General features: G+C 57.4%; 1 protein-coding gene across 1 annotated transcript in view; it reads right to left on the reverse strand.

Moving 5' to 3' along the window:
- The window catches only part of LOC141176408 (cilia- and flagella-associated protein 337-like), a 421,035-nt gene that overhangs the window by 266,400 nt on the left and 130,870 nt on the right, over window positions 1-23,765 (reverse strand). Inside the window, exons 11-14 of the mRNA XM_073660392.1 lie at window positions 16,590-16,739; window positions 514-692; window positions 372-446; window positions 169-299 (exon numbers count right to left, since the gene is read on the reverse strand). Of these exons, the coding sequence (XP_073516493.1) occupies window positions 169-299; window positions 372-446; window positions 514-692; window positions 16,590-16,739 (535 nt within the window). The remainder of the gene's footprint in view (window positions 1-168; window positions 300-371; window positions 447-513; window positions 693-16,589; window positions 16,740-23,765) is intronic.

Here is a 23,765-nt window from a genome sequence, read left to right on the forward strand (position 1 = left end):
GTTGCACTTAGTCTTTCCTACACCTTGCGTGACACACATGTTCCCATCTTTGCTGCAGTCCTCAGGGGCAGGTGTCAGACAGTGGGATGTACTTGTCTTTCGTTGCTGGAGGGCGTGTCGTGTATATAATGGGTGGGGCTTGTTGTTGACCCCCTCTCCCCTGCGTACCTCTTTTCCGGTGCTGGGAGTACAGGCTCCACCAGTGCAGCGTCCCGGACTCGGCGCTGACCACCACGGCTGTGTCTTTCTTTGCAGATCGATGCTGGAGAAAATAGACTCTGTCCACTGAGTGCTGACACCTGTGAGACAAAATCTGACTCGGTCACATGATGTCCCTATGCAGCAGAATATTATGGAGACGCTCACATCACCTTGGCTCTTCGCTGCGTTCCCGGCAATGACTCATGCGACGAAATGTGTCACTGGCTCTTCCCCTGATGGCGGATCTGTGGATTCAGGATACAGGCGTCAGGGGCATCCTGGCAGTGAGACGTGAAGCAAGGGGCGTCCTACCTCCCAACCTGCCGTAGATACAGGAACCTCCTCTGCGTCTCCGCGTTCCACACAATGATTTCGCCATCATAGCTCCCAGTCACCAAGAGCCCCAGCGAGGGGCAATAATCTGCGGACAGGATGTCCTCCTTGTGCAGGTGCCCATCCTTCCACGACTCGTCCGCAGGCACATGTGTGTCCTGAGGGGAGAAAATTGGTCACTGACTAATCACAGCATGTAGGCTTGGAGTGGGGTACTCACTTCTTCTTTGGGGTCAGTACAGGGGCTGTAAGTGGAGGGGTGTAGGGTTCGGGATATCACATCTTCCCTGGGGTCAGTACAGGGGCTGTAGGTGGAGGGGTGTAGGGTTTAAGGTATCACCTCTTCTCTGGAGTCAGTACAGGGGCTGTAGGTGGAGGGGTTAGGGTATCACCTTTACTCTGGGCTCAGTACAGGGGCTGTAGGTGGAGGGGTGTAGGGTTAGGGTTGTCACCTCTACTCTGGGGTCAGTACAGGGGCTGTAGGTGGAGGGGTGGAGGGTTAGGGTTGTCACCTCTTCTCTGGGTTCAGTACAGGGGCTGTAGGTGGAGGGGTGTAGGGTTAGGGTTGTCACCTCTTCTCTGGAGTCAGTACAGGGGCTGTAGGTGGACGGTTCAGGGTATCACCTTTACTCTGGGCTCAGTACAGGGGCTGTAGGTGGAAGGGGTGTAGGGTTAGGGTTGTCACCTCTACTCTGGAGTCAGTACAGGGGCTGTAGGTGGTGGGTTCGGGGTATCACCTTTACTCTGGGCTCAGTACAGGGGCTGTAGGTGGATGGGGTGTAGGGTTAGGGTTGTCACCTCTACTCTGGAGTCAGTACAGGGGCTGTAGGTGGTGGGTTCGGGGTATCACCTTTACTCTGGGCTTAGCACAGGGGCTGTAGGTGGATGGGGTGTAGGGTTAGGGTTGTCACCTCTACTCTGGAGTCAGTACAGGGGCTGTAGGTGGTGGGTTCGGGGTATCACCTTTACTCTGGGCTCAGTACAGGGGCTGTAGGTGGAGGGATGTAGGGTTAGGGTTGTCACCTCTACCCTGGAGTCAGTACAGGGGCTGTAGGTGGAGGGGTTTAGGGTTCGGGGTATCACCTTTACTCTGGGCTCAGTACAGGGGCTGTAGGTGGATGGGGTGTAGGGTTAGGGTTGTCACCTCTACTCTGGAGTCAGTGCAGGGGCTGTAGGTGGTGGGTTCGGGGTATCACCTCTACTCTGGAGCCAGTACTGGGGCTGTAGGTGGATGGGGTGTAGGGTTAGGGTTGTCACCTCTACTCTGGAGTCAGTACAGGGGCTGTAGGTGGAGGGGTTAGGGTATCACCTCTACTCTGGGCTCAGTACAGGGGCTGTAGGTGGAGGGATGTAGGGTTAGGGTTGTCACCTCTACTCTGGAGTCAGTACAGGGGCTGTAGGTGGAGGGGTTTAGGGTTCGGGATATCACCTCTTCCCTGGGGTCAGTACAGGGGCTGTAGGTGGAGGGGTGTAGGGTTTGAGGTATCACCTCTTCTCTGGAGTCAGTACAGGGGCTGTAGGTGGAGGGGTTTAGGGTATCACCTTTACTCTGGGCTCAGTACAGGGGCTGTAGGTGGAGGGATGTAGGGTTAGGGTTGTCACCTCTACTCTGGAGTCAGTACAGGGGCTGTAGGTGGAGGGGTTTAGGGTTCGGGATATCACATCTTCCCTGGGGTCAGTACAGGGGCTGTAGGTGGAGGGGTGTAGGGTTTAAGGTATCACCTCTTCTCTGGAGTCAGTACAGGGGCTGTAGGTGGAGGGTTTAGGGTATCACCTTTACTCTGGGCTCAGTACAGGGGCTGTAGGTGGAGAGGTGTAGGGTTAGGGTTGTCACCTCTACTCTGGAGTCAGTACAGGGGCTGTAGGTGGAGGGGTTTAGAGTTCGGGATATCACCTCTTCTCTGGGGTCAGTACAGGGGCTGTAGGTGGAGGGATGTAGGGTTAGGGTTGTCACCTCTACTCTGGAGTCAGCACAGGGGCTGTAGGTGGTGGGTTCGGGGTATCACCTTTACTCTGGGCTCAGTACAGGGGCTGTAGGTGGATGGGGTGTAGGGTTAGGGTTGTCACCTCTACTCTGGAGTCAGTACAGGGGCTGTAGGTGGTGGGTTCGGGGTATCACCTTTACTCTGGGGTCAGTACAGGGGCTGTAGGTGGAGGGGTGTAGGGTTAGGGTTGTCACCTCTACTCTGGAGTCAGTACAGGGGCTGTAGGTGGTGGGTTCGGGGTATCACCTCTACTCTGGGCTCAGTACAGGGGCTGTAGGTGGAGGGATGTAGGGTTAGGGTTGTCACCTCTACTCTGGAGTCAGTACAGGGGCTGTAGGTGGAGGGGTTTAGGGTTCGGGATATCACATCTTCCCTGGGGTCAGTACAGGGGCTGTAGGTGGAGGGATGTAGGGTTAGGGTTGTCACCTCTACTCTGGAGTCAGTACAGGGGCTGTAGGTGGAGGGGTTTAGGGTTCGGGATATCACATCTTCCCTGGGGTCAGTGAAGGGGCTGTAGGTGGAGGCAGTGTAGGGTTTAAGGTATCACCTCTTCTCTGGAGTCAGTACAGGGGCTGTAGGTGGAGGGTTTAGGGTATCACCTTTACTCTGGGCTCAGTACAGGGGCTGTAGGTGGAGGGGTGTAGGGTTAGGGTTGTCACATCTACTCTGGAGTCAGCACAGGGGCTGTAGGTGGAGGGGTTTAGGGTTCGGGATATCACCTCTTCTCTGGAGTCAGTACTGGGGCTGTAGGTGGAGGGGTGCAGGGTTAGGGTTGTCACCTCTACTCTGGAGTCAGTACAGGGGCTGTAGGTGGAGGGGTTTAGGGTTCGGGATATCACCTCTTCTCTGGGGTCAGTACAGGGGCTGTAGGTAGAGGGATGTAGGGTTAGGGTTGTCACATCTACTCTGGAGTCAGCACAGGGGCTGTAGGTGGAGGGGTTTAGGGTTCGGGATATCACCTCTTCTCTGGAGTCAGTACTGGGGCTGTAGGTGGAGGGATGTAGGGTTAGGGTTGTCACATCTACTCTGGAGTCAGCACAGGGGCTGTAGGTGGAGGGGTTTAGGGTTCGGGATATCACCTCTTCTCTGGGCTCAGTACAGGGGCTGTAGGTGGAGGGGTGTAGGGTTAGGGTTGTCACCTCTACTCTGGAGTCAGTACAGGGGCTGTAGGTGGAGGGGTTAGGGTATCACCTCTTCTCTGGGCTCAGTACAGGGGCTGTAGGTGGAGGGGTGTAGGGTTAGGGTTGTCACCTCTACTCTGGAGTCAGTACAGGGGCTGTAGGTGGAGGGGTTTAGGGTTCGGGATATCACCTCTTCTCTGGAGTCAGTACAGGAGTGGTAGGTAGAGGGGTGTATAGTTTAGGGTATCACCGCTTCCCTGGGGTCAGTACAGGGGCTGTAGGTGGAAGGGGTGTAGGGTTTGAGGTATCACCTCTTCTCTGGAGTCAGTACAGGAGTGGTAGGTAGAGGGGTGTATAGTTTAGGGTATCACCGCTTCCCTGGGGTCAGTACAGGGGCTGTAGGTGGAAGGGGTGTAGGGTTTGAGGTATCACCTCTTCTCTGGAGTCAGTACAGGAGTGGTAGGTAGAGGGGTGTATAGTTTAGGGTATCACCGCTTCCCTGGGGTCAGTACAGGGGCTGTAGGTGGAGGGATGTAGGGTTAGGGTTGTCACCTCTACTCTGGAGTCAGTACAGGGGCTGTAGGTGGAGGGGTTTAGGGTTCGGGATATCACATCTTCCCTGGGGTCAGTGCAGGGGCTGTAGGTGGAGGCAGTGTAGGGTTTAAGGTATCACCTCTTCTCTGGAGTCAGTACAGGGGCTGTAGGTGGAGGGTTTAGGGTATCACCTTTACTCTGGGCTCAGTACAGGGGCTGTAGGTGGAGGGGTGTAGGGTTAGGGTTGTCACCTCTACTCTGGAGTCAGCACAGGGGCTGTAGGTGGTGGGTTTGGGGTATCACCTCTACTCTGGGCTCAGTACAGGGTCTGTAGGTGGAAGGGGTGTAGGGTTAGGGTTCTCACATCTACTCTGGAGTCAGCACAGGGGCTGTAGGTGGAGGGGTTTAGGGTTCGGGATATCACCTCTTCTCTGGAGTCAGTACTGGGGCTGTAGGTGGAGGGGTGTAGGGTTAGGGTTGTCACCTCTACTCTGGAGTCAGTACAGGGGCTGTAGGTGGAGGGGTGTAGGGTTAGGGTTGTCACCTCTTCTCTGGGTTCAGTACAGGGGCTGTAGGTGGAGGGGTGTAGGGTTAGGGTTGTCACCTCTTCTCTGGAGTCAGTACAGGGGCTGTAGGTGGACGGTTCAGGGTATCACCTTTACTCTGGGCTCAGTACAGGGGCTGTAGGTGGAAGGGGTGTAGGGTTAGGGTTGTCACCTCTACTCTGGAGTCAGTACAGGGGCTGTAGGTGGTGGGTTCGGGGTATCACCTTTACTCTGGGCTCAGTACAGGGGCTGTAGGTGGATGGGGTGTAGGGTTAGGGTTGTCACCTCTACTCTGGAGTCAGTACAGGGGCTGTAGGTGGTGGGTTCGGGGTATCACCTTTACTCTGGGCTTAGCACAGGGGCTGTAGGTGGATGGGGTGTAGGGTTAGGGTTGTCACCTCTACTCTGGAGTCAGTACAGGGGCTGTAGGTGGTGGGTTCGGGGTATCACCTTTACTCTGGGCTCAGTACAGGGGCTGTAGGTGGATGGGGTGTAGGGTTAGGGTTGTCACCTCTACTCTGGAGTCAGTACAGGGGCTGTAGGTGGTGGGTTCGGGGTATCACCTCTACTCTGGGCTCAGTACAGGGGCTGTAGGTGGAGGGATGTAGGGTTAGGGTTGTCACCTCTACTCTGGAGTCAGTACAGGGGCTGTAGGTGGAGGGGTTTATGGTTCGGGGTATCACCTTTACTCTGGGCTCAGTACAGGGGCTGTAGGTGGATGGGGTGTAGGGTTAGGGTTGTCACCTCTACTCTGGAGTCAGTACAGGGGCTGTAGGTGGTGGGTTCGGGGTATCACCTCTACTCTGGAGTCAGTACTGGGGCTGTAGGTGGATGGGGTGTAGGATTAGGGTTGTCACCTCTACTCTGGAGTCAGTACAGGGGCTGTAGGTGGAGGGGTTAGGGTATCACCTCTACTCTGGGCTCAGTACAGGGGCTGTAGGTGGAGGGATGTAGGGTTAGGGTTGTCACCTCTACTCTGGAGTCAGTACAGGGGCTGTAGGTGGAGGGGTTTAGGATTCGGGATATCACATCTTCCCTGGGGTCAGTACAGTGGCTGTAGGTGGAGGGGTGTAGGGTTTGAGGTATCACCTCTTCTCTGGAGTCAGTACAGGGGCTGTAGGTGGAGGGGTTTAGGGTATCACCTTTACTCTGGGCTCAGTACAGGGGCTGTAGGTGGAGGGATGTAGGGTTAGGGTTGTCACCTCTACTCTGGAGTCAGTACAGGGGCTGTAGGTGGAGGGGTTTAGGGTTCGGGATATCACATCTTCCCTGGGGTCAGTACAGGGGCTGTAGGTGGAGGGGTGTAGGGTTTAAGGTATCACCTCTTCTCTGGAGTCAGTACAGGGGCTGTAGGTGGAGGGTTTAGGGTATCACCTTTACTCTGGGCTCAGTACAGGGGCTGTAGGTGGAGGGGTGTAGGGTTAGGGTTGTCACCTCTACTCTGGAGTCAGTACAGGGGCTGTAGGTGGAGGGGTTTAGGGTTCGGGATATCACCTCTTCTCTGGGGTCAGTACAGGGACTGTAGGTGGAGGGATGTAGGGTTAGGGTTGTCACCTCTACTCTGGAGTCAGCACAGGGGCTGTAGGTGGTGGTTTCGGGGTATCACCTTTACTCTGGGCTCAGTACAGGGGCTGTAGGTGGATGGGGTGTAGGGTTAGGGTTGTCACCTCTACTCTGGAGTCAGTACAGGGGCTGTAGGTGGTGGGTTCGGGGTATCACCTTTACTCTGGGCTCAGTACAGGGGCTGTAGGTGGATGGGGTGTAGGGTTAGGGTTGTCACCTCTACTCTGGAGTCAGTACAGGGGCTGTAGGTGGTGGGTTCAGGGTATCACCTCTACTCTGGGCTCAGTACAGGGGCTGTAGGTGGAGGGATGTAGGGTTAGGGTTGTCACCTCTACTCTGGAGTCAGTACAGGGGCTGTAGGTGGAGGGGTTTAGGGTTCGGGGTATCACCTTTACTCTGGGCTCAGTACAGGGGCTGTAGGTGGATGGGGTGTAGGGTTAGGGTTGTCACCTCTACTCTGGAGTCAGTACAGGGGCTGTAGCTGGTGGGTTTGGGGTATCACCTTTACTCTGGGGTCAGTACAGGGGCTGTAGGTGGAGGGGTGTAGGGTTAGGGTTGTCACCTCTACTCTGGAGTCAGTACAGGGGCTGTAGGTGGTGGGTTCGGGGTATCACCTCTACTCTGGGCTCTGTACAGGGGCTGTAGGTGGAGGGATGTAGGGTTAGGGTTGTCACCTCTACTCTGGAGTCAGTACAGGGGCTGTAGGTGGAGGGGTTTAGGGTTCGGGATATCACATCTTCCCTGGGGTCAGTACAGGGGCTGTAGGTGGAGGGATGTAGGGTTAGGGTTGTCACCTCTACTCTGGAGTCAGTACAGGGGCTGTAGGTGGAGGGGTTTAGGGTTCGGGATATCACATCTTCCCTGGGGTCAGTGCAGGGGCTGTAGGTGGAGGCAGTGTAGGGTTTAAGGTATCACCTCTTCTCTGGAGTCAGTACAGGGGCTGTAGGTGGAGGGTTTAGGGTATCACCTTTACTCTGGGCTCAGTACAGGGGCTGTAGGTGGAGGGGTGTAGGGTTAGGGTTGTCACCTCTACTCTGGAGTCAGCACAGGGGCTGTAGGTGGTGGGTTCGGGGTATCACCTCTACTCTGGGCTCAGTACAGGGTCTGTAGGTGGAAGGGGTGTAGGGTTAGGGTTGTCACATCTACTCTGGAGTCAGCACAGGGGCTGTAGGTGGAGGGGTTTAGGGTTCGGGATATCACCTCTTCTCTGGAGTCAGTACTGGGGCTGTAGGTGGAGGGGTGTAGGGTTAGGGTTGTCACCTCTACTCTGGAGTCAGTACAGGGGCTGTAGGTGGAGGGGTTTAGGGTTCGGGATATCACCTCTTCTCTGGGGTCAGTACAGGGGCTGTAGGTGGAGGGATGTAGGGTTAGGGTTGTCACATCTACTCTGGAGTCAGCACAGGGGCTGTAGGTGGTGGGTTCGGGGTATCACCTCTACTCTGGGCTCAGTACAGGGTCTGTAGGTGGAAGGGGTGTAGGGTTAGGGTTGTCACATCTACTCTGGAGTCAGCACAGGGGCTGTAGGTGGAGGGGTTTAGGGTTCGGGATATCACCTCTTCTCTGGAGTCAGTACTGGGGCTGTAGGTGGAGGGGTGTAGGGTTAGGGTTGTCACCTCTACTCTGGAGTCAGTACAGGGGCTGTAGGTGGAGGGGTTTAGGGTTCGGGATATCACCTTTACTCTGGGCTCAGTACAGGGGCTGTAGGTGGAGGGATGTAGGGTTAGGGTTGTCACATCTACTCTGGAGTCAGCACAGGGGCTGTAGGTGGAGGGGTTTAGGGTTCGGGATATCACCTCTTCTCTGGGCTCAGTACAGGGGCTGTAGGTGGAGGGGTGTAGGGTTAGGGTTGTCACCTCTACTCTGGAGTCAGTACAGGGGCTGTAGGTGGAGGGGTTAGGGTATCACCTCTTCTCTGGGCTCAGTACAGGGGCTGTAGGTGGAGGGGTGTAGGGTTAGGGTTGTCACCTCTACTCTGGAGTCAGTACAGGGGCTGTAGGTGGAGGGGTTTAGGGTTCGGGATATCACCTCTTCTCTGGAGTCAGTACAGGAGTGGTAGGTAGAGGGGTGTATAGTTTAGGGTATCACCGCTTCCCTGGGGTCAGTACAGGGGCTGTAGGTGGAAGGGGTGTAGGGTTTGAGGTATCACCTCTTCTCTGGAGTCAGTACAGGAGTGGTAGGTAGAGGGGTGTATAGTTTAGGGTATCACCGCTTCCCTGGGGTCAGTACAGGGGCTGTAGGTGGAAGGGGTGTAGGGTTTGAGGTATCACCTCTTCTCTGGAGTCAGTACAGGAGTGGTAGGTAGAGGGGTGTATAGTTTAGGGTATCACCGCTTCCCTGGGGTCAGTACAGGGGCTGTAGGTGGAAGGGGTGTAGGGTTTGAGGTATCACCTCTTCTCTGGAGTCAGTACAGGAGTGGTAGGTAGAGGGGTGTATAGTTTAGGGTATCACCGCTTCCGTGGAGTCAGTACAGGGGCTGTAGGTGGAGGGTTTAGGGTATCACCTCTTCTCTGGGCTCAGTACAGGGGTTGTAGGTGGAGGGATGTAGGGTTAGGGTTTTCACCTCTCCTCTGGAGTCAGTACAGGAGTTGTAGGTGGAGGGGTTTAGGGTTCGGAATATCACCGCTTCACTGGGGTCAGTACAGGGGCTGTAGGTGGAAGGGGTGTAGGGTTTGAGGTATCACCTCTTCTCTAGAGTCAGTACAGGGGCTGTAGGTGGAGGGTTTAGGGTATCACCTTTACTCTGGGCTCAGTACAGGGGCTGTAGGTGGAGGGATGTAGGGTTAGGGTTGTCACCTCTACTCTGGAGTCAGTACAGGGGCTGTAGGTGGAGGGGTTTAGGGTTCGGGATATCACATCTTCCCTGGGGTCAGTACAGGGGCTGTAGGTGGAAGGGGTGTAGGGTTCGAGGTATCACCTCTTCTCTGGAGTCAGTACAGGGGCTGTAGGTGAGGGTTTAGGGTATCACCTTTACTCTGGGTTCAATACAAGGGCTGTAGGTGGAAGGGGTGTAGGGTTAGGGTTGTCACCTCTACTCTGGAGTCAGTACAGGGGCTGTAGGTGGTGGGTTTGGGGTATCACCTCTACTCTGGGCTCAGTACAGCAGTGGTAGGTAGAGGGGTGTATAGTTTAGGGTATCACCGCTTCCCTGGGGTCAGTACAGGGGCTGTATGTAGAGGGGTGTAGCGTTAGAGTTGTCCTCTCTACTCTGGGCTCAGTACAGGGGCTGTAGGTGGAGGGATGTAGGGTTAGGGTTGTCATCTCTACTCTGGGGTCAGTACAGGGGCTGTAGGTGGAGGGGTGGAGGGTTCGGGGTATCACCTCTACTCTGGGCTCAGTACAGGAGTGGTAGGTAGAGGGGTGTATAGTTTAGGGTATCACCTCTACTCTGGGGTCAGTACAGGGGCTGTAGGTGGAGGGATGTTGGGTTAGGGTTGTCACCTCTACTCTGGAGTCAGCACAGGGGCTGTAGGTGGTGGGTTCGGGGTATCACCTCTACTCTGGGCTCAGTACAGGGTCTGTAGGTGGAAGGGGTGTAGGGTTAGGGTTGTCACATCTACTCTGGAGTCAGCACAGGGGCTGTAGGTGGAGGGGTTTAGGGTATCACCTTTACTCTGGGGTCAGTACTGGGGCTGTAGGTGGAGGGATGTAGGGTTAGGGTTGTCACATCTACTCTGGAGTCAGCACAGGTGCTGTAGGTGGAGGGGTTTAGGGTTCGGGATATCACCTCTACTCTGGAGTCAGCACAGGGGCTGTAGGTGGTGGGTTCGGGGTATCACCTCTACTCTGGAGTCAGCACAGGGGCTGTAGGTGGATGGGGTGTAGGGTTAGGGTTGTCATCTCTACTCTGGAGTCAGCACAGGGGCTGTAGGTGGTGGGTTCGGGGTATCACCTCTACTCTGGAGTCAGCACAGGGGCTGTAGGTGGAGGGGTTTAGGGTTCGGGATATCACCTCTTCTCTGGAGTCAGTACTGGGGCTGTAGGTGGAGGGGTGTAGGGATAGGGTTGTCACCTCTACTCTGGAGTCAGTACAGGGGCTGTAGGTGGAGGGGTTTAGGGTTCGGGATATCACCTCTTCTCTGGAGTCAGTACAGGAGTGGTAGGTAGAGGGGTGTATAGTTTAGGGTATCACCGCTTTCCTGGGGTCAGTACAGGGGCTGTAGGTGGAAGGGGTGTAGGGTTTGAGGTATCACCTCTTCTCTGGAGTCAGTACAGGGGCTGTAGGTGGAGGGTTTAGGGTATCACCTTTACTCTGGGGTCAGTACAGGGGCTGTAGGTGGAGGGGTTTAGGGTTCGGGATATCACCTCTTCTCTGGAGTCAGTACAGGAGTGGTAGGTAGAGGGGTGTATAGTTTAGGGTATCACCGCTTCCCTGGGGTCAGTACAGGGGCTGTAGGTGGAGGGGTGTAGGGTTAGGGTTGTCACCTCTACTCTTGGGTCAGTACAGGGGCTGTAGGTGGAGGGGTGAAGGGTTCAGGGTATCACCTCTACTCTGGGGTTAGTACAGGGGCTGTAGGTGTAGATGTGTATGGTTCGGGGTATCACCTCTACTCTGGGGTTTGTACAGGGGCTGTAGGTATAGGGTTCGGGGTATCACCTCTACTCTGGGGTTAGTACAGGGGCTGAAGGTGGAAGAGGTGTAGGGTGGGGGGTATCACCTCTTTTCTGGGGTCAGTAAAGAGGCTGTAGGAAGGGGTTGTCACCTCTACTCTGGGGTTAGTACAGGGGCTGTAGGTGGAGGGTTCGGGGTATCACTTGTACTCTGGGGTCTGTACAGGGGCTGTTGGTGGAGGCAGTGTAGGGTTTGGGGTATCACCTCTACTCTGGGGTTAGTACAGGGGCTGTAGGTGGAAAAGGTGTAGGGTGGGGGGTATCACCTCTTCTCTGGGGTCAGTACAGGGGCTGTAGGTGGAAAAGGTGTAGGGTGGGGGGTATCACCTCTTCTCTGGGGTCAGTGCAGAGGCTGTAGGTGGAATGGGTGGAGGGTTAGGGTTGTCACCTCTACTCTGAGGTCAGTATATGGGCTGTAGGTGGAGGAGTGTAGGGTTTGGGGTATCACCTTTATTCTGTGGTCAGTATAGGGGCTGTAGGTGGAGGGGTGGAGAATTTGGGGTATCACCTCTACTCTGGGGTCAGTACATGGGTTGTAAGTGGAGGCTGTGTAGGTTTGGGGGTTTCACCTCTACCCTGGGGTTGCAGGTGGAGAGTTTGGGGTATCATCTCTACTCTGAGGTCAGTACAGGGGCTATAGGTGGAGGGTTTGGGGTATCACCTCTTCTCTGGGGTCAGTACAGTAGCTGTAGGTGGGGGCAGTGTAGGGTTGGGGGTTTCAGCTCTTCTCTGGGGTCAGTACAGGGGCTATAGGTGGAGAGTTTGAGATATCATCTCTACTCTGGGGTCAGTACAGGGGCTATAGGTGGAGGGTTTGGGGTATCACCTCTTCTCTGGGTTCAGTACTGGGGCTGTAGGTGGAGGCAGTGTAGGGTTTGGGGTATCACCTCTTCTCTGTGGTCAGTACAGGGGCTGTAGGTGGAGGCAGTGTAGGGTTTGGGGTATCACCTCTTCTCTGGGGTCAGTGCAGGGGCTGTAGGTGGAGGCAGTGTAGGGTTGGGGGTTTCACCTCTTCTCTGGGGTCAGTACAGGGGCTGTAGGTGGAGGCAGTGTAGGGTTGGGGGTTTCACCTCTTCTCTGTGGTCAGTACAGGGGCTGTAGGTGGAGGCAGTGTAGGGTTTGGGGTATCACCTCTTCTCTGTGGTCAGTACAGGGGCTGTAGGTGGAGGCAGTGTAGGGTTTTGGGTATCACCTCTTCTCTGGGGTCAGTGCAGGGGCTGTAGGTGGAGGCAGTGTAGGGTTGGGGGTTTCACCTCTTCTCTGGGGTCAGTACAGGGGCTGTAGGTGGAGGCTGTGTAAGGTTGGGGGTTTCACCTCTTCTCTGTGGTCAGTACAGGGGCTGTAGGTGGAGGCAGTGTAGGGTTGGGGTTTTCACCTCTTCTCTGTGGTCAGTACAGGGGCTGTAGGTGGAGGCAGTGTAGGGTTGGGGGTTTCACCTCTTCTCTGGGGTCAGTACAGGGGCTATAGGTGGAGAGTTTGAGGTATCATCTCTACTCTTGGGTCAGTACAGGGGCTATAGGTGGAGGGTTTGGGGTATCACCTCTTCTCTGGGTTCAGTACTGGGGCTGTAGGTGGAGGCAGTGTAGGGTTTGGGGTATCACCTCTTCTCTGTGGTCAGTACAGGGGCTGTAGGTGGAGGCAGTGTAGGGTTTGGGGTATCACCTCTTCTCTGGGGTCAGTGCAGGGGCTGTAGGTGGAGGCAGTGTAGGGTTGGGGGTTTCACATCTTCTCTGGGGTCAGTACAGGGGCTGTAGGTGGAGCCAGTGTAGGGTTGGGGGTTTCACCTCTTCTCTGTGGTCAGTACAGGGGCTGTAGGTGTAGGCAGTGTAGGGTTTGGGGTATCACCTCTTCTCTGTGGTCAGTACAGGGGCTGTAGGTGGAGGCAGTGTAGGGTTTGGGGTATCACCTCTTCTCTGGGGTCAGTGCAGGGGCTGTAGGTGGAGGCAGTGTAGGGTTGGGGGTTTCACCTCTTCTCTGGGGTCAGTACAGGGGCTGTAGGTGGAGGCAGTGTAGGGTTGGGGGTTTCACCTCTTCTCTGTGGTCAGTACAGGGGCTGTAGGTGGAGGCAGTGTAGGGTTGGGAGTTTCACCTCTTCTCTGTGGTCAGTACAGGGGCTGTAGGTGGAGGCAGTGTAGGGTTGGGGGTTTCACCTCTTCTCTGGGGTCAGTACAGGGGCTGTAGGTGGAGGCAGTGTAGGGTTGGGAGTTTCACCTCTTCTCTGTGGTCAGTACAGGGGCTGTAGGTGGGGGCAGTGTAGGGTTGGGGGTATCACCTCTTCTCTGGGGTCAGTACACGGGCTGTAGGTGGAGAGTTTGGGGTATCATCTCTACTCTGGGGTCAGTACAGGGGCTATAGGTGGAGGGTTTGGGGTATCACCTCTTCTCTGGGTTCAGTACTGGGGCTGTAGGTGGAGGCAGTGTAGGGTTGGGGTTTCACCTCTTCTCTGGGGTCAGTACAGGGGCTGTAGGTGGGGGCAGTGTAGGGTTGGGGGTATCACCTCTTCTCTGGGGTCAGTACAGGGGCTATAGGTGGAGAGTTTGGGGTATCATCTCTACTCTGGGGTCAGTACAGGGGCTATAGGTGGAGGGTTTGGGGTATCACCTCTTCTCTGGGTTCAGTACTGGCGCTGTAGTTGGAGGCAGTGTAGGGTTTGGGGTATCACCTCTTCTCTGAGGTCAGTACAGGGGCTATAGGTGGAGGGTTTGGGGTATCACCTCTTCTCTGGGGTCAGTACAGAGGCTGTAGGTGGAGGCAGTGTAGGGTTGGTAGTTTCACCTCTTCTCTGAGGTCAGTACAGGGGCTGTAGGTGGAGGCAGTGTAGGGTTGGGGGTTTCACCTCTACTCTGGGGTCAGTGCAGGGGCTGTAGGTGGAGGCAGTGTAGGGTTGGGGGTTTCACCTCTTCTCTGTGGTCAGTACAGGGGCTGTAGGTGGAGGCAGTGTATGGTTTGGGGTATCACCTCTTCTCTGTGGTCAGTGCAGGGGCTGTAGGTGGAGGCAGTGTAGGGTTGGGGATTTCACCTCTTCTCTGGGGTCAGTACAGGGGATGTAGGTGGAGGCAGTGTAGGGTTTGGGGTATCACCTCTTCTCTGTGGTCAGTGTAGGGGCTGTAGGTGGAGGCAATGTAGGGTTGGGGGTTTCACCTCTTCTCTGGGGTCAGTACAGGGGCTGTAGGTGGAGGCAGTGTAGGGTTGGGAGTTTCAACTCTTCTCTGAGGTCAGTACAGGGGCTGTAGTTGGAGGCAATGTAGGGTTGGGGGTTTCACCTCTTCTCTGGGGTCAGTGCAGGGGCTGTAGGTGGAGGCAATGTAGGGTTGGGGGTTTCACCTCTTCTCTGGGGTCAGTACAGGGGCTGTAGGTGGAGGCAGTGTAGGGTTGGGGGTTTCACCTCTTCTCTGGGGTCAGTGAAGGGGCTGTAGGTGGAGGCAGTGTAGGGTTTGGGGTTTCACCTCTACTCTGGGGTCAGTACACGGGCTGTAGGTGGAGGCAGTGTAGGGTTGGGGGTTTCACCTCTTCTCTGGGGTCAGTACTGGGGCTGTAGGTGGAGGCAGTGTAGGGTTGGGGGTTTCACCTCTTCTCTGGGGTCAGTACAGGGGCTGTAGGTGGAGGCAGTGTAGGGTTGGGTGTTTCACCTCTACTCTGGGGTCAGTACAGGGGCTGTAGGTGGAAGGGGTGTTGGGTTAGAGTTGTCACCTCTACTCTGGGGTCAGTACAGGGGCTGTACATGGAGGCAGTGTAGGTTTGGGGGTTTCACCTCTTCTCTGGGGTCAGTACAGGGGCTGTAGGTGGAGGCAGTGTAGGGTTTGGGGTATCACCTCTTCTCTGAGGTCAGTGCAGGGGCTGTAGATGGAGGCAGTGTAGGTTTGGGGGTTTCACCTCTTCTCTGGGGTCAGTACAGGGGCTGTAGGTGGAGGCAGTGTAGGGTTGGGGGTTTCACCTCTTCTCTGGGGTCAGTACAGGGGCTGTAGGTGGAGGCAGTGTAGGGTTGGGGGTTTCACCTCTACTCTGGGGTCAGTACAGGGGCTGTAGGTGGAAGGGGTGTTGGGTTAGAGTTGTCACCTCTACTCTGGGGTCAGTACAGGGGCTGTAGGTGGAGGCAGTGTTTGGTTCGGGGTATCACCTCTTCTCTGTGGTCAGTGCAGGGGCTGTAGGTGGAGGCAGTGTAGGGTTGGGGGTTTCACCTCTTCTCTGGGGTCAGTACTGGGGCTGTAAGTGGAGGCAGTGTAGGGTTGGGGGTTTCACCTCTTCTCTGGGGTCAGTGCAGGGGCTGTAGGTGGAGGCAGTGTAGGGTTTGGGGTTTCACCTCTACTCTGGGGTCAGTAGACGAGCTGTAGGTGGAGGCAGTGTAGGGTTGGGGGTTTCACCTCTTCTCTGGGGTCAGTTCTGGGGCTGTAGGTGGAGGCAGTGTAGGGTTGAGGGTTTCACCTCTTCTCTGGGGTCAGTACTGGGGCTGTAGGTGGAGGCAGTGTAGGGTTGGGGGTTTCACCTCTTCTCTGGGCTCAGTGCAGGGGCTGTAGGTGGAGGCAGTGTAGGGTTGGGGGTTTCACCTCTACTCTGGGGTCAGTACAGGGGCGGTAGGTGGAGGCAGTGTAGGGTTGGGGGTTTCACCTCTTCTCTGGGGTCAGTGCAGGCGCTGTAGGTGGAGGCAGTGTAGGGTTGGCGTATCACCTCTTCTCTGGGGTCAGTACAGGGGCTGTAGGTGGAGGCAGTGTAGGGTTGGGGGTTTCACCTCTTCCCTGGGGTCAGTACATGGGCTGTAGGTGGAGGCAGTGTAAGGATTGGGGTTTCACCTCTTCTCTGGGGTCAGTGCAGGGGCTGTAGGTGGAGGCAGTGAAGGGTTGGGGGTTTCACCTCTTCTCTGTGGTCAGTACAGGGGCTGTAGGTGGAGGCATGTAGGGTTGTGGGTTTCACCTCTTCTTTGGGGTCAGTGCAGGGGCTGTAGGTGGAGGCAGTGTAGGGTTGGGGGTTTCACCTCTACTCTGGGGTCAGTACAGGGGCTGTAGGTGGAGGCAGTGTAGGGTTGGGGGTTTCACCTCTTCTCTGTGGTCAGTACAGGGGCTGTAGGTGGAGGCAGTGTAGGGTTGGGGGTTTCACCTCTTCTCTGTGGTCAGTACAGGGGCTGTAGGTGGAGGCATGTAGGGTTGTGGGTTTCACCTCTTCTTTGGGGTCAGTGCAGGGGCTGTAGGTGGAGGCAGTGTAGGGTTGGGGGTTTCACCTCTACTCTGGGGTCAGTACAGGGGCTGTAGGTGGAGGCAGTGTAGGGTTGGGGGTTTCACCTCTTCTCTGGGGTCAGTGTAGGGGCTGTAGGTGGAGGCAGTGTAGGGTTGGGGGTTTCACCTCTTCTCTGGGGTCAGTACAGGGGCTGTAGGTGGAGGCAATGTAGGGTTGGGGGTTTCACCTCTTCTCTGGGGTCAGTACAGGGGCTGTAGTTGGAGGCAGTGTAGGTTTGGGGGTTTCACCTCTTCCCTGGGGTCAGTACAGGGGCTGTAGGTGGAGGCAGTGTAGGTTTGGGGGTTTCACCTCTTCTCTGGGGTCAGTGCAGGGGCTGTAGGTGGAGGCAGTGTAGGTTTGGGGGTTTCACCTCTTCTCTGGGGTCAGTACACGGGCTGTAGGTGTAGGCAGTGTAGGGTTGGGGGTTTCACCTCTTCTCTGGGGAAAGTACAGGGGCGGTAGGTGGAGGGGTGTATGGTTCAGGGTATCACCTCTACCCTGTTGACATCATAGACAATGATCTTCCTGTTCCAGCCGACAGTCAGGTATTTCTGGTCATTCAGAGATAACACACAGGTGACCTCGGCCTCCTCCACCGGCTGCAGTCTGTGCAGGTTGTGGCCATTTTGAATGTTCCAGATCTAGGACAATATTACATAGTATGTGAGGGTGGGACTCGTTTTTGACTAGACGTGTGCGTGAGCACCTGGTCCTGACTGTCTGGAGGATGCAGCGAGCGCTTTGTCCTGGCTGTCTGGAGGATGCAGCGAGCACTTTGTCCTGGCTGTCTGGAGGATGCAGCGAGTGCTTTGTCCTGGCTGTCTGGAGGATGGAGCGAGCGCTTTGTCCTGGCTATCTGGAGGATGCAGTGAGTGCTTTGTCCTGGCTGTCTGGAGGATGGAGCGAACGCCTTGTCCTGGCTGTCTGGAGGATGCAGCGAGGGCCTTGTCCTGGCTGTCTGGAGGATGGAGCGAGAGCCTTGTCCTGGCTGTCTGGAGGATGCAGCGAGCGCCTTGTCCTGGCTGTCTGGAGGATGCAGCGAGCGCTTTGTCCTGATGTCTGGAGGATGCAGCGAGCGCCTTGTCCTGGCTGTCTGGAGAATGCAGCAAGCGCTTTGTCCTGGCTGTCTGGAGGATGGAGCGAGCGCCTTGTCCTGGCTGTCTGGAGGATGCAGCGAGCGCCTTGTCCTGGCTGTCTGGAGGATGGAGCGAGCGCTTTGTCCTGGCTGTCTGGAGGATGCAGCGAGCGCCTTGTCCTGGCTGTCTGGAGAATGCAGCGAGCGCCTTGTCCTGGCTGTCTGGAGGATGGAGCGAGCTCTTTGTTCTGGCGGTCTGGAGGATGCAGCGAGCGCTTTGTCCTGGCTGTCTGGAGTATGGAGCGAGCGCCTTGTTCTGGCTGTCTGGAGAATGGAGCGAGCGCCTTGTCCTGGCTGTCTGGAGGATGGAGCGAGCGCTTTGTCCTGGCTGTCTGGAGGATGCAGCGAGCGCCGTGTCCTAGCTGTCTGTAGGATGGAGTGAGCGCTTTGTCCTGGTTGTCTGGAAGATGCAGCGAGCGCTTTGTCCTGACTGTCTGGAGGATGCAGCGAGCGCTTTGTCCTGGCTGTCTGGAGGATGCAGCGAGCGCCTTGTCCTGGCTGTCTGGAGGATGGAGCGAGCGCTTTGTCCTGGCTGTCTGGAGGATGCAGCGAGCGCCGTGTCCTAGCTGTCTGTAGGATGGAGTGAGCGCTTTGTCCTGGCTGTCTGGAGGATGGAGCGAGCGCCATGTCCTGACTGTCTGGAGGATGCAGCGAGCGCCGTGTCCTACATGTATGTAGGATGGAGTGAGCGCTTTGTCCTGGCTGTCTGGAGGATGGAGCGAGCGCCTTGTCCTGGCTGTCTGGAGAATGCAGCGAGCGCCTTGTCCTGGTAGTCTGGAGGATGCAGCGAGCGCCTTGTCCTGGCTGTCTGGAGGATGGAGCGAGCGCCTTGTCCTGGCTGTCTGGAGGATGGAGTGAGTGCTTTGTCCTGGCTGTCTGGAGGATGGAGCAAGCGCGTTGTCCTGGCTGTCTGGAGGATGGAGCGAGCGCCTTGTCCTGGCTGTCTGGAAGATGCAGCGAACGCCTTGTTCTGGCTGTCTGGAGGATGGAGCGAGCGATTCGTCCTGGCTGTCTGGAGGATGGAGCGAGCACTTTGTCCAGGCTGTCTGGAGGATGGAGCGAGCGCTTTGTCCTGGCTGTCTGGAGGATGGAGGGAGAGCTTTGTCCTGGCTGTCTGGAGGATGGAGCGAGCGCCTTGTCCTGGCTGTGTGGAGGATGGAGGGAGCGCTTTGTCCTGGCTGTCTGGAGGATGGAGCGAGCGCCTTGTCCTGGCTGTCTGGAGGATGGAGCGAGCGCTTTGTCCTGGCAGTCTGGAGGATGGAGCGAGCGCCTTGTTCTGGCTGTCTGGAGGATGCAGCGAGCGCCTTGTCCTGGCTGTCTGGAGGATGGAGGGAGCGCTTTGTCCTGGCTGTCTGGAGGATGGAGGGAGCGCTTTGTCCTGGCTGTCTGGAGGATGGAGTGAGCGCTTTGTCCTGGCTGTCTGGAGGATGGAGTGAGCGCTTTGTCCTGGCTGTCTGGAGGATGGAGTGAGTGCTTTGTCCTGGCTGTCTGGAGGATGGAGTGAGCGCTTTGTCCTGGCTGTCTGGAGGATGGAGTGAGTGCTTTGTCCTGGCTGTCTGGAGGATGGAGCGAGCGCCTTGTCCTGGCTGTCTGGAGAATGCAGCGAGCGCCTTGTCCTGGTAGTCTGGAGGATGCAGCGAGCGCCTTGTCCTGGCTGTCTGGAGGATGGAGCGAGCGCCTTGTCCTGGCTGTCTGGAGGATGGAGTGAGTGCTTTGTCCTGGCTGTCTGGAGGATGGAGCAAGCGCGTTGTCCTGGCTGTCTGGAGGATGGAGCGAGCGCCTTGTCCTGGCTGTCTGGAAGATGCAGCGAACGCCTTGTTCTGGCTGTCTGGAGGATGGAGCGAGCGATTCGTCCTGGCTGTCTGGAGGATGGAGCGAGCACTTTGTCCAGGCTGTCTGGAGGATGGAGCGAGCGCTTTGTCCTGGCTGTCTGGAGGATGGAGGGAGAGCTTTGTCCTGGCTGTCTGGAGGATGGAGCGAGCGCCTTGTCCTGGCTGTGTGGAGGATGGAGGGAGCGCTTTGGCCTGGCTGTCTGGAGGATGGAGCGAGCGCCTTGTCCTGGCTGTCTGGAGGATGGAGCGAGCGCTTTGTCCTGGTAGTCTGGAGGATGGAGCGAGCGCTTTGTCCTGGCAGTCTGGAGGATGGAGCGAGCGCCTTGTTCTGGCTGTCTGGAGGATGCAGCGAGCGCCTTGTCCTGGCTGTCTGGAGGATGGAGGGAGCGCTTTGTCCTGGCTGTCTGGAGGATGGAGTGAGCGCTTTGTCCTGGCTGTCTGGAGGATGGAGTGAGCGCTTTGTCCTGGCTGTCTGGAGGATGGAGTGAGCGCTTTGTCCTGGCTGTCTGGAGGATGGAGTGAGTGCTTTGTCCTGGCTGTCTGGAGGATGGAGTGAGCGATTTGTCCTGGCTGTCTGGAGGATGGAGTGAGTGCTTTGTCCTGGCTGTCTGGAGGATGGAGCGAGCGCCTTGTCCTGGCTGTCTGGAGGATGCAGTGAGCGCTTTGTCCTGGCTGTCTGGAGGATGCAGCGAGCGCTTTGTCCTGGCTGTCTGGAGGATGGAGCGAGCGCCGAGTCCTGACTGTCTGGAGGATGCAGAGAGCGCCTTGTCCTGGCTGTCTGGAGGACGGAGTGAGTGCTTTGTCCTGGCTGTCTGGAGGATGAAGCGAGCGCCTTGTCCTGGCTGTCTGTAGGATGCAGCGAGAGCTTTGTCCTGGCTGTCTGGAGGATGCAGCGAGCGCTTTGTCCTGGCTGTCTGGAGGATGCAGTGAGCGCCTTGTCCTGGCTGTCTGGAGGATGCAGCGAGCGCCTTGTCCTGGCTGTCTGGAGGATGGAGCGAGCGCTTTGTCCTGGCTGTCTGGAGGATGCAGCGAGCGCCGTGTCCTAGCTGTCTGTAGGATGGAGTGAGCGCTTTGTCCTGGTTGTCTGGAGGATGCAGCGAGCGCTTTGTCCTGACTGTCTGGAGGATGCAGCGAGCGCTTTGTCCTGGCTGTCTGGAGGATGCAGCGAGCGCCTTGTCCTGGCTGTCTGGAGGATGGAGCGAGCGCTTTGTCCTGGCTGTCTGGAGGATGCAGCGAGCGCCGTGACCTAGCTGTCTGTAGGATGGAGTGAGCGCTTTGTCCTGGCTGTCTGGAGGATGGAGCGAGCGCCGTGACCTGACTGTCTGGAGGATGCAGCGAGCGCCGTGTCCTACATGTATGTAGGATGGAGTGAGCGCTTTGTCCTGGCTGTCTGGAGGATGCAGCGAGCGCCTTGTCCTGGCTGTCTGGAGGATGCAGCGAGTGCTTTGTCCTGGTTGTCTGGAGGATGGAGTGAGCGCTTTGTCCTGGCTGCCTGGAGGATGCAGCGAGCGCTTTGTCCTGGCTGTCTGGAGGATGCAGCGAGCGCTTTGTCCTGGCTGTCTGGAGGATGCAGCGAGCGCTTTGTCCTGACTGTCTGGAGGATGCAGCGAGCGCCTTGTCTTGGCTGTCTGGAGGATGCAGCGAGCGCTTTGTCCTGGCTGTCTGGAGGATGCAGCGAGCGCTTTGTCCTGGCTGTCTGGAGGATGGAGCGAGCGCTTTGTCCTGGCTGTCTGGAGGATGCAGCGAGCGCCTTGTCCTGGCTGTCTGGAGGATGGAGCGAGCGCTTTGTCCTGGCTGTCTGGAGGATGCAGCGAGCGCCGTGTCCTAGCTGTCTGTAGGATGGAGTGAGCGCTTTGTCCTGGTTGTCTGGAGGATGCAGCGAGCGCTTTGTCCTGACTGTCTGGAGGATGCAGCGAGCGCTTTGTCCTGGCTGTCTGGAGGATGCAGCGAGCGCCTTGTCCTGGCTGTCTGGAGGATGGAGCGAGCGCTTTGTCCTGGCTGTCTGGAGGATGCAGCGAGCGCCGTGTCCTAGCTGTCTGTAGGATGGAGTGAGCGCTTTGTCCTGGCTGTCTGGAGGATGGAGCGAGCGCCGTGTCCTGACTGTCTGGAGGATGCAGCGAGCGCCGTGTCCTACATGTATGTAGGATGGAGTGAGCGCTTTGTCCTGGCTGTCTGGAGGATGGAGCGAGCGCCTTGTCCTGGCTGTCTGGAGAATGCAGCGAGTGCCTTGTCCTGGTAGTCTGGAGGATACAGCGAGCGACTTGTCCTGGCTGTCTGGAGGATGGAGCGAGCGCCTTGTCCTGGCTGTCTGGAGGATGGAGTGAGTGCTTTGTCCTGGCTGTCTGGAGGATGGAGCGAGCGCCTTGTCCTGGCTGTCTGGAGGATGCAGCGAGTGCTTTGTCCTGACTGTCTGGAAGATGCAGCGAACGCCTTGTCCTGGCTGTCTGGAGGATGGAGCGAGCGTTTCGTCCTGGCTGTCTGGAGGATGGAGCGAGCAATTTGTCCAGGCTGTCTGGAGGATGCAGCAAGCGCCTTGTCCTGGCTGTGTGGAGGATGGAGGGAGCGCTTTGTCCTGGCTGTCTGGAGGATGCAGCGAGCGCCTTGTCCTGGCTGTCTGGAGGATGGAGGGAGCGCCTTGTCCTGGCTGTCTGGAGGATGGAGCGAGCGCCTTGTGCTGGCTGTCTGGAGGATGGAGCGAGCGCCTTGTGCTGGCTGTCTGGAGGATGCAGCGAGCGCCTTGTCCTGGATGTCTGGAGGATGGAGGGAGCGCTTTGTCCTGGCTGTCTGGAGGATGGAGTGAGCGCTTTGTCCTGGCTGTCTGGAGGATGGAGTGAGCGGTTTGTCCTGGCTGTCTGGAGGATGGAGTGAGCGCTTTGTCCTGGCTGCCTGGAGGATGCAGCGAGCGCTTTGTCCTGGCTGTCTGGAGGATGGAGTGAGCGCTTTGTCCTGGCTGCCTGGAGGATGGAGCGAGCGCTTTGTCCTGGCTGTCTGGAGGATGCAGCGAGCGCTTTGTCCTGACTGTCTGGAGGATGCAGCGAGCGCCTTGTCTTGGCTGTCTGGAGGATGCAGCGAGCGCTTTGTCCTGACTGTCTGGAGGATGCAGCGAGCGCTTTGTCCTGGCTGTCTGGAGGATGCAGCGAGCGCTTTGTCCTGGCTGTCTGCAGGATGCAGCGAGCGCCTTGTCCTGGCTGTCTGGAGGATGGAGCGAGCGCTTTGTCCTGGCTGTCTGGAGGATGCAGCGAGCGCCGTGTCCTGACTGTCTGGAGGATGGAGCGAGCGCTTTGTCCTAGCTGTCTGTAGGATGGAGCGAGCGCCTTGTTCTGGCTGTCTGGAGGATGGAGCGAGCGCCTTGTCCTGGCTGTCTGGAGGATGGAGCGAGCGCTTTGTCCTGGCTGTCTGGAGGATGCAGCGAGCGCCTTGTCCTGGCTGTCTGGAGGATGCAGCGAGCGCCATGTCCTAGCTGTCTGTAGGATGGAGTGAGCGCTTTGTCCTGGCTGTCTGGAGGATGGAGCGAGCGCCGTGTCCTGACTGTCTGGAGGATGCAGAGAGCTCCTTCTCCTGGCTGTCTGGAGGATGGAGCGAGCGCCTTGTCCTGGCTGTCTGGAGGATGGAGTGAGCGCCTTGTCCTGGCTGTCTGGAGGATGGAGCGAGCGCTTCGTCCCGGCTGTCTGGAGGATGGAGCGGGCACGTTGTCCAGGCTGTCTGGAGGATGCAGCAAGCGCCTTGTCCTGGCTGTCTGGAGGATGGAGCGAGCGCTTTGTCCTGGCTGTCTGGAGGATGGAGCGAGCGCCTTGTCCTGGCTGTCTGGAGGATGGAGGGAGCGCTTTGTCCTGGCTGTCTGGAGGATGGAGTGAGCGCTTTGTCCTGGCTGTCTGGAGGATGGAGTGAGCGTTTTGTACTGGCTGCCAGGAGGATGGAGGGAACGCTTTGTCCTGGCTGTCTGGAGGATGGAGTGAGCGCTTTGTCCTGGCTGTCTGGAGGATGGAGTGAGCGCTTTGTCCTGGCTGCCTGGAGGATGGAGGGAGCGCTTTGTCCTGGCTGCCTGGAGGATGGAGGGAGCGCTTTGTCCTGGCTGTCTGGAGGATGGAGTGAGCGCTTTGTCCTGGCTGTCTCGAGGATGGAGGGAGCGCTTTGTCCTAGCTGTCTGGAGGATGGAGTGAGCGCTTTGTCCTGGCTGCCTGGAGGATGGAGCGAGCGCTTTGTCCTGGCTGTCTGGAGGATGCAGCGAGCGCCGTGTCCTAGCTGTCTGTAGGATGGAGTGAGCGCTTTGTCCTGGCTGTCTGGAGGATGGAGCGAGCGCCGTATCCTGACTGTCTGGAGGATGGAGCGAGCGTTTTGTCCTGGCTGTCTGGAGAATGGAATGATCGCTTTGTCCTGGCTGTCTGGAGGATGGAGCGAGTGCCTTGTCCTGGCTGTCTGGAGGATGCAGCGAGCGCCTTGTCCTGGCTGTCTGGAGGATGCAGCGAGCGCCTTGTCCTGGCTGTCTGGAGGATGCAGTGAACGCTTTTTCCTGGCTGTCTGGAGGATGCAGCGAGCGCCTTGTCCTGGCTGTCTGGAGGATGCAGCGAGCGCCTTGTCCTGGCTGTCTGGAGGATGCAGTGAGCGCTTTGTCCTGGCTGTCTGGAGGATGGAGGGAGCGCTTTGTCCTGGCTGTCTGGAGGATGGAGCGAGCGCTTCGTCCTGGCTGTCTGGAGGATGGA

The sequence above is a fragment of the Phyllobates terribilis genome, unplaced genomic scaffold (assembly GCF_046119375.1).
Source record: "Phyllobates terribilis strain yellow unplaced genomic scaffold, ASM4611937v1 Scaffold_25__1_contigs__length_18738178, whole genome shotgun sequence".
Classification (NCBI taxonomy): domain Eukaryota; kingdom Metazoa; phylum Chordata; class Amphibia; order Anura; family Dendrobatidae; genus Phyllobates; species Phyllobates terribilis.